At 38.7% G+C, this 14,848-nt stretch overlaps 1 protein-coding gene across 1 annotated transcript in view; it reads left to right on the top strand.

Moving 5' to 3' along the window:
- The window catches only part of PCLO (piccolo presynaptic cytomatrix protein), a 371,210-nt gene that overhangs the window by 237,895 nt on the left and 118,467 nt on the right, over nt 1-14,848 (top strand). Inside the window, exon 11 of the mRNA XM_067289979.1 lies at nt 4,414-4,539. Coding sequence (XP_067146080.1) covers nt 4,414-4,539 — 126 coding nt within the window. The remainder of the gene's footprint in view (nt 1-4,413; nt 4,540-14,848) is intronic.

The following is a 14,848-nucleotide window of genomic DNA, read 5'->3' as shown; positions in this document are numbered from 1 at the left end:
AAAAGTTTTGTAATTTAATTTAAAATATTTCTTATAGTACATTTTCACAACATAATCGTAATGAAATACAATTTTCTAATTTAGTGCTAACAGATCAAATTAAATGGAATTCCCCTTGACATGGCCAGCAATAAGAACACATGCATATACACACACACACACACACACCATGTAAGGTTATCCCTTTAACATGCATCCTACATAATGTCACTCATACATTTGAATCTAAAAATTTAGAATATAAAATCAAAATCCTTTTCAAGCTCTCTAGGAATAAAAAGCTTTGAATACTAGTATAGAAAATAATTTATTTTATTAGCAGTTATGTGGCTAAACACCTTAGATTTGCAAAATCAGAACTGATATATCAACCGTGATTTTTATAGCAGTCTAGCAAATCAAGTGTCAGAAACACCCATTTATATGGCAAACCACCTCTTTTCTTCTGCCATTCTGCTACAATTGAAATATCAGAGAGAGAGCTGCTAGCATAGTGTTTCATGAGAAAACTCTGAACCTTACCCCAACATGATGAAAAGAGTCTGGTCTTATCAACAAATTGAAAAGTCTGTATGTTGGCTGTGTGAGCTAAAGGGTAAGTTGTGTGTGTGTGTGTGTGTGTGTGTGTGTGTGTGTGTGTGTGTGTACTAATAGGACAGTATGTCTGGACTTACTGAAGTTTATGGTTCCCAGATGTGAGCCTCACTTTTAGAATACATTAACGAGTCTTTCAGTAGTGCTTTATCAGAAGTCCTCTAATAAGTGTGCAGAGTGGTGAATTCCTAAGTCCTGAGAAATTTAAATGCTTCTGTATGGGTACGCATTCTTTTATGCAATGAGGTGCTCATCTTTTAAAGACTGTAGCTTTCAACTTCTGTAAAGGGCATTTAGAACTCAGTTTTCTTTCCCTATCAGATTGGGGGGGGGGGGAGGGGAAGAAAAAAAAAAACTTCACAGGTGCTAAATTTCTAATTTTCACTGAAATAACTCGTTTAAAATAACTATGCAGTTTGTTTTACAAATCACACTGAAAAAATTACTCTCTGCCCCTAAACGGAAATAAACCTGGGACGTCCCATAGCACAGTCCCAGAGTCTGATATAGCTATTGTTTTAAACGCAGTGTCCTTTCTGTCTGTCAGATCACTAGCTTTAAAAACTAGCCACCAAACAGTAATATGTTTTGTTAAGCAATTTTCATCCATGCAGAGTTTATAATTAAAGGAATATTAACTACCATGATAGAGGTATCTTGTAGTGAAAATTTAATTATACCCCCCATGCCTGTAATTAGCTTGGGTATTTAGATGATGTTGTTTTACACTGATTATGTCAGTCCATTTACGTATTTATTTTAGAGGATCCTCTTCAAGTTGAAATATTTATACTTTTCCATTTCTCAATTTACTGTTAAAAGAGGGAAAGACATTTGTTCACTTGCTGTGTCTAAAAAGAGGCTGGAAGACAGTTTTACAAGAGGCTGACTTTAATAAAGATGTCGATCAGGTTTTCAAATTACAAATTAAAGACACACAGGTAAAGAGGGACCAAACTGGCTGCAAGTTTTCGCAAAAAGTCCAAGGAATTCATTAGCATTTCATGCTATCATCTAAGTATTCACAGCTCCTATTAAGGATATTCAGATCTGCCTGCATGACATTTCATAGAGGATTTTTTGAACTGGCAAGGTTAAACTGGAAAAAGAGGGGAAAAAAAGAAAAAAAAAGGAAATCAAGTAAACTTGAGAAGAAATACTTGCTATATCAAACCCAAATCAATGTGCAGTTATAACTTACAGAGTTGCAGTTCATGTCATCATAGGATTTGGATTTACAGATTCCCTACATTTCTTATCTGTTCTGTAAGTATCAAGGCTAAATTTTACCTCACAGGTGGAAAAATACAGACTCTGACATGGGTTTATATGACAGAACTGAAGTTTGTCTCTAATTTGTGTAGAAATATAATCTAGATGTAAATTATTTTCAACATATGGGTAAAACACTCCTACCTGTACTCATCGTAGTACCATACCAAAATGTTTTCCTCAGGTTACACACTATGGTGCATAAACAGTAAGAGATCTGGTCTGCAGAGGGTCTCAGCCTTACATACTAGAACCTCAAGATCTCCCAGACCATTTACCATAAACTAGCCCTCAGCCACCTCAGGGATTATTCTCAGGATATTTACCCCTGAACCTAGCCCTGGGCCTTCAAACCACACTGAAATCAGCCACTAGACTCTGTATACCTCATCCCACATCACCCCATATGACTCCCAGGTGCTCATCCTCACACTGAGTTCCCACCCAAAGTGTTAAGGTAGCTCTCAAAACCTAATCCTGATGGAAGCGTGCTATCTCCTCTAAAAAGGTTTTTACCTATATGAGGTGCCTACAGCCACCACCATTGTCATTTTATGGTTGAGCATCTTGCATGTTCCAGCAATGCATACTGCTTGATTTATGTAATGCTACATTATCTCAGTGCATCAAATATACCTATGCACACTAACTGCTGGGCCGTAGCTGAAAGAACAACCCTCATATGTTTCCTTTTAGTTCACTACAATACAGTTTCCTTTGTTGCTCTTAGCTGTTTTATCAGGTGGCTGCACCATTTTGGTCTGGGCTTGCAGTCGTGGAATGAGCTGTTTCCGGATTAAATAATTCCTGCCAAACTCCATACGACATAATGCTACTGTGATCTTCCTTACTTTTTTGTGCTCTGTAGGACCCATGCACATATCTAAACACCAGGCACCTTCTGAAATAAAACGGTTAGCTGGAAAATGTCTAATAGGCAGGTGTGAAGAAAGTTGAGACTCAAATGATATAGTTTTAACTAAACTGGGGTATAAAAATTAGTAGGAACTTCTTTAGCTAGAGTACAGACTATGCAATGAAACATAAAACACCAAAAAATAATTTACTATGTTGTAATAAGGCCTACATGTATATAAAAGTGGTCAATTATAGGAGACAAAAAGGTGAAATTGTAGACTGAAATCAGTGCAAGAAGGATTACTGCTACAAATAGATTTGGGCCAGAAACTCACTGTGACTATCTTGTTTCTAAAACAAACTCAGAGCTGATTTATCAGAATACTAATAGCATTCTCAGGAAAAGCCTTACTCTAAAAAGATGAGGCTTTTCAAAGAGATTGTGCCGTGAGCTTCCCATAGCTGGTAAGTGAAATCACTCAGCAGGGTTAGGTTATTAAATTAATACATTAGAAATGAATTTTTTAGCCATTACAACAGGGGTGGTAAAATCAGCCTTCACATTCCTAGATCAAAGTGTGAATCATCTTATTTGAAATTTTCTTTTTTCTTCAAAGGAAATATTTGTTTTTCTTATACAGGAAATATTTTTAAAATAACAAGATGGCATGAAAAATTGGCAATGCCTAAGATTAGCTGAATGAGACTATTTTGTAAGCTTTTTTTTTCACTCTCAGCTTTCTATAAGTAAAGGAGATCAGTGATATGCTTCTCTTACTAAAATAATCAAACTGATTTTAATGTTTTCATCTTTGTAATTTTTGAAGAAGAGAGAAAATATGTTAGATTTGATGTTGCATTACACAGTGATTGTAGGCTTTTTCTGTTCTGATAATTTCTATATCTTTTGATGTAAAAGATGTCAATTAAAAGGAAACATTTAAGAAAAATAATAGCATCTGCCAAATATAGCTTGATGTAAATATACATGCTCTGCCATTTGATCTCAGAGATCTCTAGGTGTCTCTTTATATGATTGTAAAAGCTCAGCTACTATATTTTTCAGTTAAATTGCATTCTTAGGACATATGATAAAGCTATCCTTTGAATCCACATTTTACATGGATTTCTATCAATTTAATGCAATTTAATTAATATTGCAAATTAAGGTTTGCTCAAAATATGCAATGCAAATTGTCATTTTGCAGTACAGTAAGGCTGTCAGAAGAAGGTAGGATTGGCTTAAACATAATTTTGGTGTGTTTGGATGGTTCTTTATGTGCTGTCAGTGATATAGTTGATACTCATGAAGATCTTTTCCTAAGCTGAAAGTCAGCTGAATACTCCTACCAAAGTTAAGTCTTGGGGACAGTATCGGGTGGGCCTGCAGTTACTCATGCAAATGGTTCCTACTTTTGAAAAGTGACAGGTTTCTTTTCCTATGGATTCAAAAGCTTATGGAATTGGGAAGTTTGCTCTCTTGTTAGTCCAGCAGCACTTCTTTCCTGTCCCCAGGAGAAATTCTCCATTTGTGAAGATATTCTGCTTGGTGCAATAATCTTAACTTTCCAACTGCAGCCAGCTGTTACTGATGACACCCTTCAGTAAACTATGATGAGTTTCTTTTCTTCCCAGTGAAATATTCATTGCTTCATCTCCTTCACAGTTGTCTGTTTCTTTTGATCACAGGCAATGGACTGGGAATCCGAGTCGTGGGTGGGAAAGAAATCCCAGGAAGTGGTGGGGAAATTGGAGCTTACATTGCCAAGATCTTGCCTGGGGGAAACGCGGAACAGACGGGAAAGCTGATAGAAGGTAAGCTAAACGTATTATCGAAAAAATGGAAGCAAGAAAGAGTTGGGATTGCAATAGAATTATTTATAAAATACATTCTCTCTTGCATGACCAGCATAATCTTATGTAATGGGGGAAGGACACCTGACAGCCCCTCTAAACCTCCAGTGAGTCTTAAATCAGAAAAGGACTGAGTAGAGGTCCTGTTATGATTTCTATAGCCAGAGGGAATTGCCATTGTGGGCAGCATTATGTCATGTCTTTCTTAATCTGCACCAATATACTGTCTATACTGGGCTTAGATGAAATGGCTAGAATCCAGCTATATCATGTATTTCATGGACATGTACTATTTTGAGGATCTTTAACCTGGGTAGATCATCTGGACACCTATGTTTGAGAGTACTTGCCTTTCTGAGTTGCACAATTAAGATGGATCACAGACAATCACAGATTCATTTATACCCTCCAGTACACAGATTAACTTTTCTTGAAATTCCAGGGATTTCTGTCACTGAAGGCAGACTTGACTGAATTTTAGCTTTCCCGTTTAAGCTAGTCATCCAGCCTGCTTCAGGAGACAACAGAAAAAGAAGTATCCACAAAAGGGCAATTCATTTCATCCATCACAGACCCCTTTTCAAAAACTGGGAGTGCCTTCCTCATTTAATTGACTTTAAGAGGGCTTCGTTAGACTACACATCTCACTTTAGGCAACTAAAGCTAGGTGAAATAAATTCCATTTAGTTGTCATTCTATTTTCTATGATTATTACAAATGTGATAATTCTGTCTAACAATGTAAAAGTTATAGAACTATTTTCTTTTACTTCATATGTGTTAATACAGATGCAGCTACATTATCTATATCTATATCTATTATCTAAGCTATATTTATCTGAGTTCCAAATAGCCATGCATTTTGAAAAATTGCTTACAATTTATTTCTGTCCATAATCACATACACGGGCTCTTTTTTCTCCAGCCACTTCCTGGTTCCTCTTTTCATATGAATATCTGTATGCATCTGAAATGCCTATTCATCTGTGGACAAAAATATCTTACATTTGTTTCTAATCCATTCAACTGATTATTTTTGTTTCTTAAAAAAAAAAAAGAAGATATACAGAAAAAATAACAAAAGAGAGAAGATAAGCAGAAGGAATAGTTCTCCACAGACAGAATTTAATTCACATAAATTTTCTGAATAACAAACACATAACAGAAATGATGATTAAATCAAATGTACATTGCAGATAGAAAAGCAGAGTAAATCGATTAAAGATTGTATTCACAAAGAATAATTTAAATATGTTGCAGGTGTAACAGAATAGAATTTCACCTGCATTCATGTTTTCCGTGTTGCTTTTTACATTCTTGGTGGTTTCTTTGTCAATATTTCAAGCATATACTTAAAAAGGTATGCATGTCAAGGTTAACTTAAAGTTTAAGTGAAGGTATGATGTATCTTTCCCTATACAATTGACTCTGTCATTCACATTTATTCTGAGTAGTGTCTTACTCATAATAGTGATGAAGTGTTATTTATTGCATGCACCTGTTGAAAGAATCTATCTTATTTTCTTGTCTTTTGAAGCAAGTATTTATTTTGCCTTTATCTGTACAAGAGAGTAGGTCTTTCATAGCTGTGTTGGACTGTGCAGCTTCTCAGTGAAATAGTTTTCATACCAAGCAGGTAAAGAAGAGGACATAGTTGTTCAATATTCCACAGATACTTGCTGTTTAAAGAAAGAGGATGAACAGTTAATGCTTGGAATTATCTCTAGTCTTGTGGTTTCTCTTGTCATGAACTCCTTTGGGAACTAAGGCTTTAAGTTCTTCTCTCACCAGATAGTTATATTCTTAGGAGCGCTCAAGAGAATCTTGGATTTATAATAACCACAGGAGAAATTCACACACAACTGTTTGGTTTCTTTCTGGTCCCATGATGTATTTTGAAGGTTTATTCATATTTTCTAGAAAGATGAATAGGACAGTAAAATATATATTTCTTCTCTGTTTCATTCTCCATCTTGTGATTGGTCATGTTTCTGGTCAGATCTTTACAAAAGTATCCTAGACTTTGGTATGCTGGCATAAATCTGGAGCAAATTCATCAAAATGACTAGACTTAATGTGCAGAATTTTTCCGCAAAAGGTTCCAGAATATGTATTGCTATTGAAGTGTTAAATGTTCCATCAGAGAGAAAAATAGCTTTCTGTAGAACATATCATTACCATAGCATACAGGACAAACACTTCCCCTTACTGTTGTTTACCTTTTAAATCTTGCCATTATATCTGGTTTACTTTTTATGTTATTTTAGATCGTTATCATAGATCTACAATGAATATTTGTCAATTTTACCATTGGATTTTTTTTCCATTAGTTTAGTGGAAATATGACTGATGTGCATTTAATTTCTTCCCTTTGAAATTGCTAAAATCCATGGACTTCTAATGAGGTCTTCACATTCTCACCTTCATCTGTGTATACTGATAATGTTACTGATATTGCTGATATTGTTGTGCCTGAAAATAGAGGCTAGTCTTTCTCTCCTTTTCAGATTACTTGCTGTGTCTCACATCACATACAGAAAACCTTATATGGCCTCTGTCTCTAAAAGATAATTCTTTCATATTAATAATTTGTATAGTAATCCTGAGTCACTTTTTCTGCTGAAATGCTTTGTGACTTCAGCTTAGGGTACATACCTACTCATCAACTAAACATATTCTAATGTCTCAACTCATTAGTCTTTCTAAGAACATGATTCACTAAAAAACAAACAAACAAACAAACAAACAAATTAATTCCTCCAATACTAGAAACATAAAACACTGGGACAGGTCTGAAAATCCTCTCAGTAAAATAAAGAACAAGGATAGATTTACTCTGGTTACGAAGGAAGGGAAAATCCTACCTGTTGTCAGCATGACTGCATCTATTAAGAAATGACACACTTTAAAATAAAAATAGCATTCTATTCCTTAGTGAAAGGCAATCCATACAATTTTAGCCTATATAAATAGCTCTGTTAGTGCTGAAAATTTTATTTATAGTTCTGACTGGCAAATACCAGTCTTCTTGGTGCTCTCACCTTGAATTGCTTTCAGATGTCAAAAATATCCCTGATTCATAACTCATTGGCATTACAAAAACTGGAGGTGGAGGACTCATTCCACTGAGCTTGTCAAGTGCAGAGACTTGTGTCGATTTGATAAATGGGTCTGTGCTCCCTCTCATGCTGACAGAGGCATTGCAGTTATCTTCCACCTGGTAAATCTACTAGGGAAATGGGCATCTTATACTGCCAGGATTTTTCAATAACAAAAGAAACTAGAGTAAAGAGCAGAAATAAAATATGAATGTGTGTTACCAACTGTTATAAATTTGCTGGATACCCCAAGCATTCAAGTGCTGTTATTGGACCATGTCCCAGCATTAATCTGGTTAATGCTTTCGAAGACTGTATGTAACATTTTCCCAAACTGACATTCTTTGTTTTCAGGTCCTAAATAAATCCATGTATATTAGTTGACTTAGTTCCATTGATGGTACTTTTGAATATTCTATTGAGGAACTACAAGAATGTTTTGCCACAATGTTTTTAGAGTGAAAAATCTCTTCAATGGATTGCCGAAGAATGAAATGCTTCCTCCATTTCAGTCTTTTTCTGGAGATTCTCTCATTTTTCAGCCAGCTAAAAACTCCCAAGATGCTTACACAGCAGTTAGGATTTAAACCCTAATTAAGACTTTAAATCTGGAAATTGATATAATTGAAGAAAAACTCTGTAGAAACCAACATATTTTTATATACCCATTATATACCCATTTGCTCATTTGGGCACTATAAGGATTCAGATCTTCTGTCTATAATATCTATGTATATATATATACATGTATATCTGTGTGTGATACATGTGTATCTATGTATATATATATGTGTACACACACATATGTATGTCTATATAAATATATGTGTGTCTGTCTATATCTCTCTCTCTATATATATATATGTCTCTATATATGTCTGTCTATATATATATGTCCTGTAATTCATAAACTCAATGCTTAATTCAAATCCAGAATTTTAATACTTATTCAAAGGTTTCTGGACAACTTCTGTCTATGAGCACAGTCAGACATTTAGTGCCAGAGCTGTCTAGTCTGGCCTCACTTTTATCACCAGCCATCATTTTTCATACTTGTGCTATGTCCTTCATTGTGCCAGAATGTGTGGTTTTGCATCTGCACAGTAAATCCGGTTAGGGAACTAATCCTGGCGCAAAAGTCATCTTCCTTTATCTGGGTCACCAGTGGCTGTAAATATGACTGGGTCACTGCAGTAGCAGAGGACTGTGCAGGAATAGCAAAGTAGAAAGGTTAGCAACTGCTTACAGTGGTATTGCCACTGGAAAAAAAAAAAAGAAAAAAAAAGAAAGTACAACAGTACTAACTTTAAAAATGTATTTGTTGTTGTCACATGGCTAGCTGGACTACCTCCTGGCCAGGTGGCAACCAAGCTACAAGAAAAGACTGACCCTTAATTGTGAGCGTATTATTAACACGTTGCAATGGAAAGTCTTTCTCAAACTAGCAGAACAGAGTTCATAATTCAGGACCTTTCACTAATAACTATAACCTGCAACTTCTTTCAGACATACAAAGTTGAGCAATGCATATAGTTAATTTTAAGCTTTTGATCAAGAGTGATCATGATAGTAAAAAATAACTTTGGCACACTAGTGCATTTGGTCTGGCTTTCTCCATATCTGAGGGATACCACAATATCAACATTAAAAAAATAAAAATAATAATAATAAAAAAAAGCAATCTAACCCATTATTAAACTGGCGATGTCAACTATTCTACTATTCTACTATTCTGGAAGCATCCAGAATAAATATATCTTTTCAGCCTTGTTTAAGCCACCTGGTACAGTTGCCATCTTGACCACAAACTAATTTTTCCAAAGAAACACTGCATTATTTGATATACAGTGTATTCAAATACATGAAGATCTACTCACTGTTCTTTTTTATCATTATTGCTCATTGGTTTTATTTCCTGCGTGCCTTATTCTGACATCTGGATTACTAACTTTTTCATAGAGCTTCATACTAAAGCACCTAACTCCTTCACATTAGTTGTCTATTTTCATGACAGTCCTGTATTTTCAATAGCTTATTCCTATTTCAGACTGGGAAGATAAAGGCAAGAAAGTCATATATCTTTTAGTTTTGGGAGCCAAATTTGAAATTTGTTAAATATAACTTTCCAGAGAACTGAGCGTAGAGTTAGAAAATTGCTAACAAGAAGAATAAAAATTAATAAGAATTTGTTTACATGCAGAATCAAAATACTGATATGAAGCCTATCCTGACTTCCTCTGATTTCATCCATCGGATTTTGCGTGTCTTGTTTGGTAGTGTCGCGGGACAACCGACTATCTTACAGTCCCGGACCGTGTGGGTTTCGTGTGGCGCAAGGGAGGGGAGGAGGGGGAGAGGAGATTTACTGCATGACTCCACAACTTGTCTCAAAGACCAAAATTTACTACAGAAGCCGCAATGGTACAAAGCAAAAATTCGTATTAACAGAAACTCAGCTCAACTAGAATACTTATTTCTAATGACACTAAAAGTTATGCTAACAGTAACTACTTAGTAAACAGAAAAGGACAGCTAATTTACACTAACTGTAAATACCCAAATGAATGAACTAGGCAAACCAATCCTGGTCGATCTTACCCACGCGTTGCCTCAGCAGCCAAGGTACACTCAATCCCAGGGAAGCAGCTGCGGGAGGGCGTCCCCGTCCCGAGGGGCTCCGCGAGTTGGCAGACCCGCTGTCACCCGCGAAGAGCCCAAGACGGCTCCGGGGCCAACCTCTTTATACCCTTCGGGGGAAGGTGGAGGTGGAGTCGCTAGGCCAGTGGCAGTTCTCTTCAGGCAGGCAGGCGCAGGCCCTGGCTCTTGGCTGCTGCAGGCTTCAACTCTCCTCCGTCGTTGTTAGGACCATCGCACCCACAGTCATGGGTTGAGGGGGGGTGACCGAACACCCCCAAGGGCAGGCTTGCTGCCTCGCGCACTCTTCAGCACTGAAGAAAGGAGTTTGAGCGACTGTGAATGACTGCTTGACTCTTGCAGTGGGGGTCCCAAGGAGAGATCCCATAGCTGGGCTAAGAAGGAGTTAATTCCAGTCTGCAATGGGGCCCCAGCAGTGAAAGCAGGGGTTATCTCAGGGTCCTGATACGGAGGAGACAGGCCTGACCACAGCACTTAACACTGCACCAGCAGTGAGAGGAGGCTTTTGTCTCTCAAGGTCCAGGTGGAGATAGTCCAGGCCACAATTAACACTGCGCCAGCAATGAGAGGAGGCTTTTGTTTCTCAAGGTCCTGGGGCCCAAGCAGGCCTTATCTCAATGTCTTGACATCCTCCCTTTTGGAGTGTAAAACACAGGAATTCAGGCTACTTGTAACTGGCACCAAATGTGTATTGGGGGGGGGGGGGGAAGCTGGAAGCATCCCCCCACAGGTAGGATAGTAGGAAAGGTGGGCTTTCCTGGTCTATGGCTCCTGGTGCAGCCTGTTTCAGAGGCTGGGTCCCTAACCCTTCCAGATGCCTCAGTTTGTTGACTGGGTGTTTTTAGGGAGTTTAAGCCAACAGGCTGACCGAGGAGCTGGGGAACTGGGGAACCAGGGATGTCTTTATTCTAAGTTTTCAATCAACCAGACAAAACGTGTTGCAATGCTTAAGCTAGTTAGCATTCACCAGGATCAAGAGATTCCTCTACTTCCAGGTGTCCTAGCACTTCCAGAGAACCTGTAAAATCTAGAAGTTTACAGTGAACTTGATTTGTCGTGATCTTACTGCCTTTGCTGTCTCCACTCGGCAGCAACCATGACATGGATTAGATTTTTTTTAACTTCTCCAAACCTTTCTGGGTACATATTTATTTTTTATATATATACATCCTTTAAATAATGTTTTCCCAAACTTTAAAATAGTAAAATCATGCCCAGTAAAGAGAAAAAAATAACTCATTATTAAAATTGGAAGAGCAACCCCAGTTTCCATTATATATAAAACATATAAATGTAACATTTTTAGTGTAACATAGAAAGATGCCACCTACCTTATGAATCATAGACCTTCACTGTAGAATTTTAGTATATAAACAGTCTTAGCTAGCAAAGAAACATGCTATTCAATTCAGTTCAGTTGAATCTTGCATTTTATAATTTAATAATTATAATCAGCACAAAGGGACATTCTAAGCTTCTCTACGCTGAAGCTGGCCCAATACTAACGTAAGAAAGACTGCATGGTGTGCACAGAGACAATAAAAGATATTGCCGCCCTGTTTAAGCTGTTAACTGTGGTAGCAGTTCCCCATGCCGTGTGGCCGGTTCCCCTAAAGACCGTGTTTTGAATGGCTAAGTCTTTACTGTGAATGCCATATCTCTCTTCCATCCTGTCTTGGAAAACTGCACAATATGAGAACTTTAAGAGGCCCTCAGGAAATAAAACTGGAGTCTCCCCATTTCCTTATTCCTGTTAATTCACATTTCTTTTTCTTCTTCTTCTATAGAAACTCTCACATATTCTCTGCGTCAGTTTCCTTTTGTAAGAAGGCCTTTGATGTACAGTTCTTTTTATGTGTCTAATGGCCTAATATGAGGCCAAAGAAACATTAGAATCACTCCTCAGGCTGTGATGGCACACAGCTTACTATCTCTTGAAGCCGTGGACCTGTCCAAAGCATCCAAGAGAACACTTCCTTATGGATATTAAGCCAGTACAGGTTGCTCACTGCTTGCCACCATAGAGCTTCCCACACCAAGACTAATACATATTTTATAGAGAGAGATAATATATAGATGAGCAGTGTGTGCCAGGCCGTCATGCAGTGACTGACAAAAGAGATACCTAGACCTGTGGAAGGTGTTTTCTGCCCAGAATAGAGTAAGGTAGGAGAAAGGAAGAAAGCACTATTAGGATTACCTCCATGGACCTTCATACAGCTGCCAAGCTCCCTGCTCTCAGCTCTCTAAAGAAGGAGGCAGACCCCAAAAGCCCTGTTAGAAGCCTTCCTCATCCAGAATGCTCTTCAGCTTTCGCCCATGGTGGGTAACTTAGAACTTATGACCTAGTACACTCAGACATCCCATAGACTCAGGCTTCACAATAAAATAATGTATTCAAATTTCCTTGAAGACAGAGAATTTTCCAGGTGAAGCACCCAGGGTTCATGGGGATCCTCAGCTAGACAGGGCCGAGTGTTACTACCACAGCTCTTCATTATTTCTAGGGCAGGTTGTTAGCTGTACAGAAAACCGTAATAGAGATATAGGGAGGGGAAGAATAGTAAAGAGAAAAGCTGCTAAGTTAAATGGAAGTCTACTACACAAAAACAAGAATCAGTCAGCCACTCTGAACTGTGGCTATATGAGACCTCTGTGTATGAAATTTGAGCCTAGGGGGAGCCAGGAGGTGGAAGCTGATAGACAGCCAACAGGGTTATGGTGCGTGAACAATTCCCTATCCACAATGGCACAGTCTACATACACTGGAAGAAAATATCTTCCAGTATTTATAGTATCTACAATTCTTTCTCTGAGGGGAACGCAAACAAAGCTAATGAGCAGACTGGAGAGGAGCTGGATAATTTGGGGAGCTGCTTAACACACTGCTGTTGTGTAGTATAAGATGAATCTGGGCATAAGTGATGTTAGACAGGGGCTATTGGGATATTAGCATTGCTATTTAATCTGCAAAGTATTTTCTCAGTTCTTGGCATTGACATCTTTGATTACAAGCAGAATTCTTACTTCTCCAGGTAAAAGTACCCACTAGCCAACTTCCAGAAGCTGTTTCATCTCATCTGTGTGTCAGGGATGTTCTCTTCATGTGTTTCCAGATCATAACTTTCCAGGTTTGCAAGAGCTTGCCATCTTAAAGCATATTATTTACTGGCATAGGAAACACATGATTTATCATATTTTAAGTCCTCTCAGAAGAACAATGGGACATGCAAATGGATTGTTGACCAGTCCATGAAAGGAGCAGAAAGAAGGAGTTAAGAATATTTTTTCTGCACCTTCTTCAAATTAGTTTTGGGCTAGTTTGGGTATCACTAAGTGAATAACAAGACCAGACCCGTCAGGGAGCACCAAAGGCTGGCTGCTCCCTAAGGGATGGGGAGCTGGGAGCTGGCAGGGCAGGGCCTCGCTGGCCAGGGCCAGTCCCCCAGGACCTGGGTGAGCAGAGCAGGGCAGACCCAGAGATTGTGGCCAGGTTTAACCAAGAGTCAAGATCACCAGGCAAGTCCTTGGTGATGAGACAGGTCCAAGGCCGGGCTGCGCGGTCACCTGTGGATTGTGGTGGGGGTTGGGGCGGCCTGTGGTCAGGCAGGGGAAGAGCTGTGGCGGGGCTGGAGCCTGGCACCGCTGCAGTGTCGCAGGGCAGCGACTGATGGCCCCGGGTTGGGCTGAAATGGAGGCCTGGGCCTGGGCCTGGGCCTGGGCCTGGGCCTGGGCAGGGAGGTAGGCAGGAACGTTACAGCCTGTTGGTGCCCTCAGGGCCCTGACAAGACCCAGCTTCAGAAGATCTCTTTTAAATGGAATGGTATGTGTAATGGCAGTCCATCTTATTAATCTCTTGCCATATCATGGACAGACTTTGGATGTTGCTTGGGAATGGAATGTGGCTGGAATGGTCATGGGCACCTAAATAGTTGGAAAAACAGAAAATAAGCAGTAAGTCCCTATCCTTCCCCTTACTCTTCTTGCCACACGTACCTCTTATCCCTGAGTTATAGAGGGGCTCAAGCCTAACACCGACTGATCTTGATCACCTAAGAGTGGGAAGTGTAATATGCATAGATCTTGATTTTTTAAAGATCGTTGCGAGTGCTGTTTGCAGTTTAGCCAGCTAAAATCAGAAACATTGATCAGGGCATCAAAGTGAAGAGAGATTTCCTAGTTCCTGTCAAGCTAGGGATAGTGAAGAAGCAGTATCCCTTCTTGTATCCCTCTGATAATTAAACTCCTGGCAGAAAGTAGATAGCATGACGAAGTTGGAAGACGATGAAAAGAAATAAAAAAAAACACGGGAAGGAAAATCTCTCAGAAAACTTTGGATCAGGTCTTGTACGAAAAGAAACAGTCCTCCTGTCCTGCAGGTCCATTTTGCAGTTTGACTGTTTTAATTTATTACTGCATCAGAGGAAACAAAGAATTAACTTTACCTGGTGCTCTTTACCTGAGCATTAATTAGTCTTAGTGATTTATAGTGCTGTCAATGCTTATTCTGTGGGGTTG

Source organism: Apteryx mantelli, chromosome 1 (genome assembly GCF_036417845.1).
Source record: "Apteryx mantelli isolate bAptMan1 chromosome 1, bAptMan1.hap1, whole genome shotgun sequence".
Lineage (NCBI taxonomy): Eukaryota > Metazoa > Chordata > Aves > Apterygiformes > Apterygidae > Apteryx > Apteryx mantelli.
This window is presented reverse-complemented; position numbering and strand designations above follow the sequence as displayed.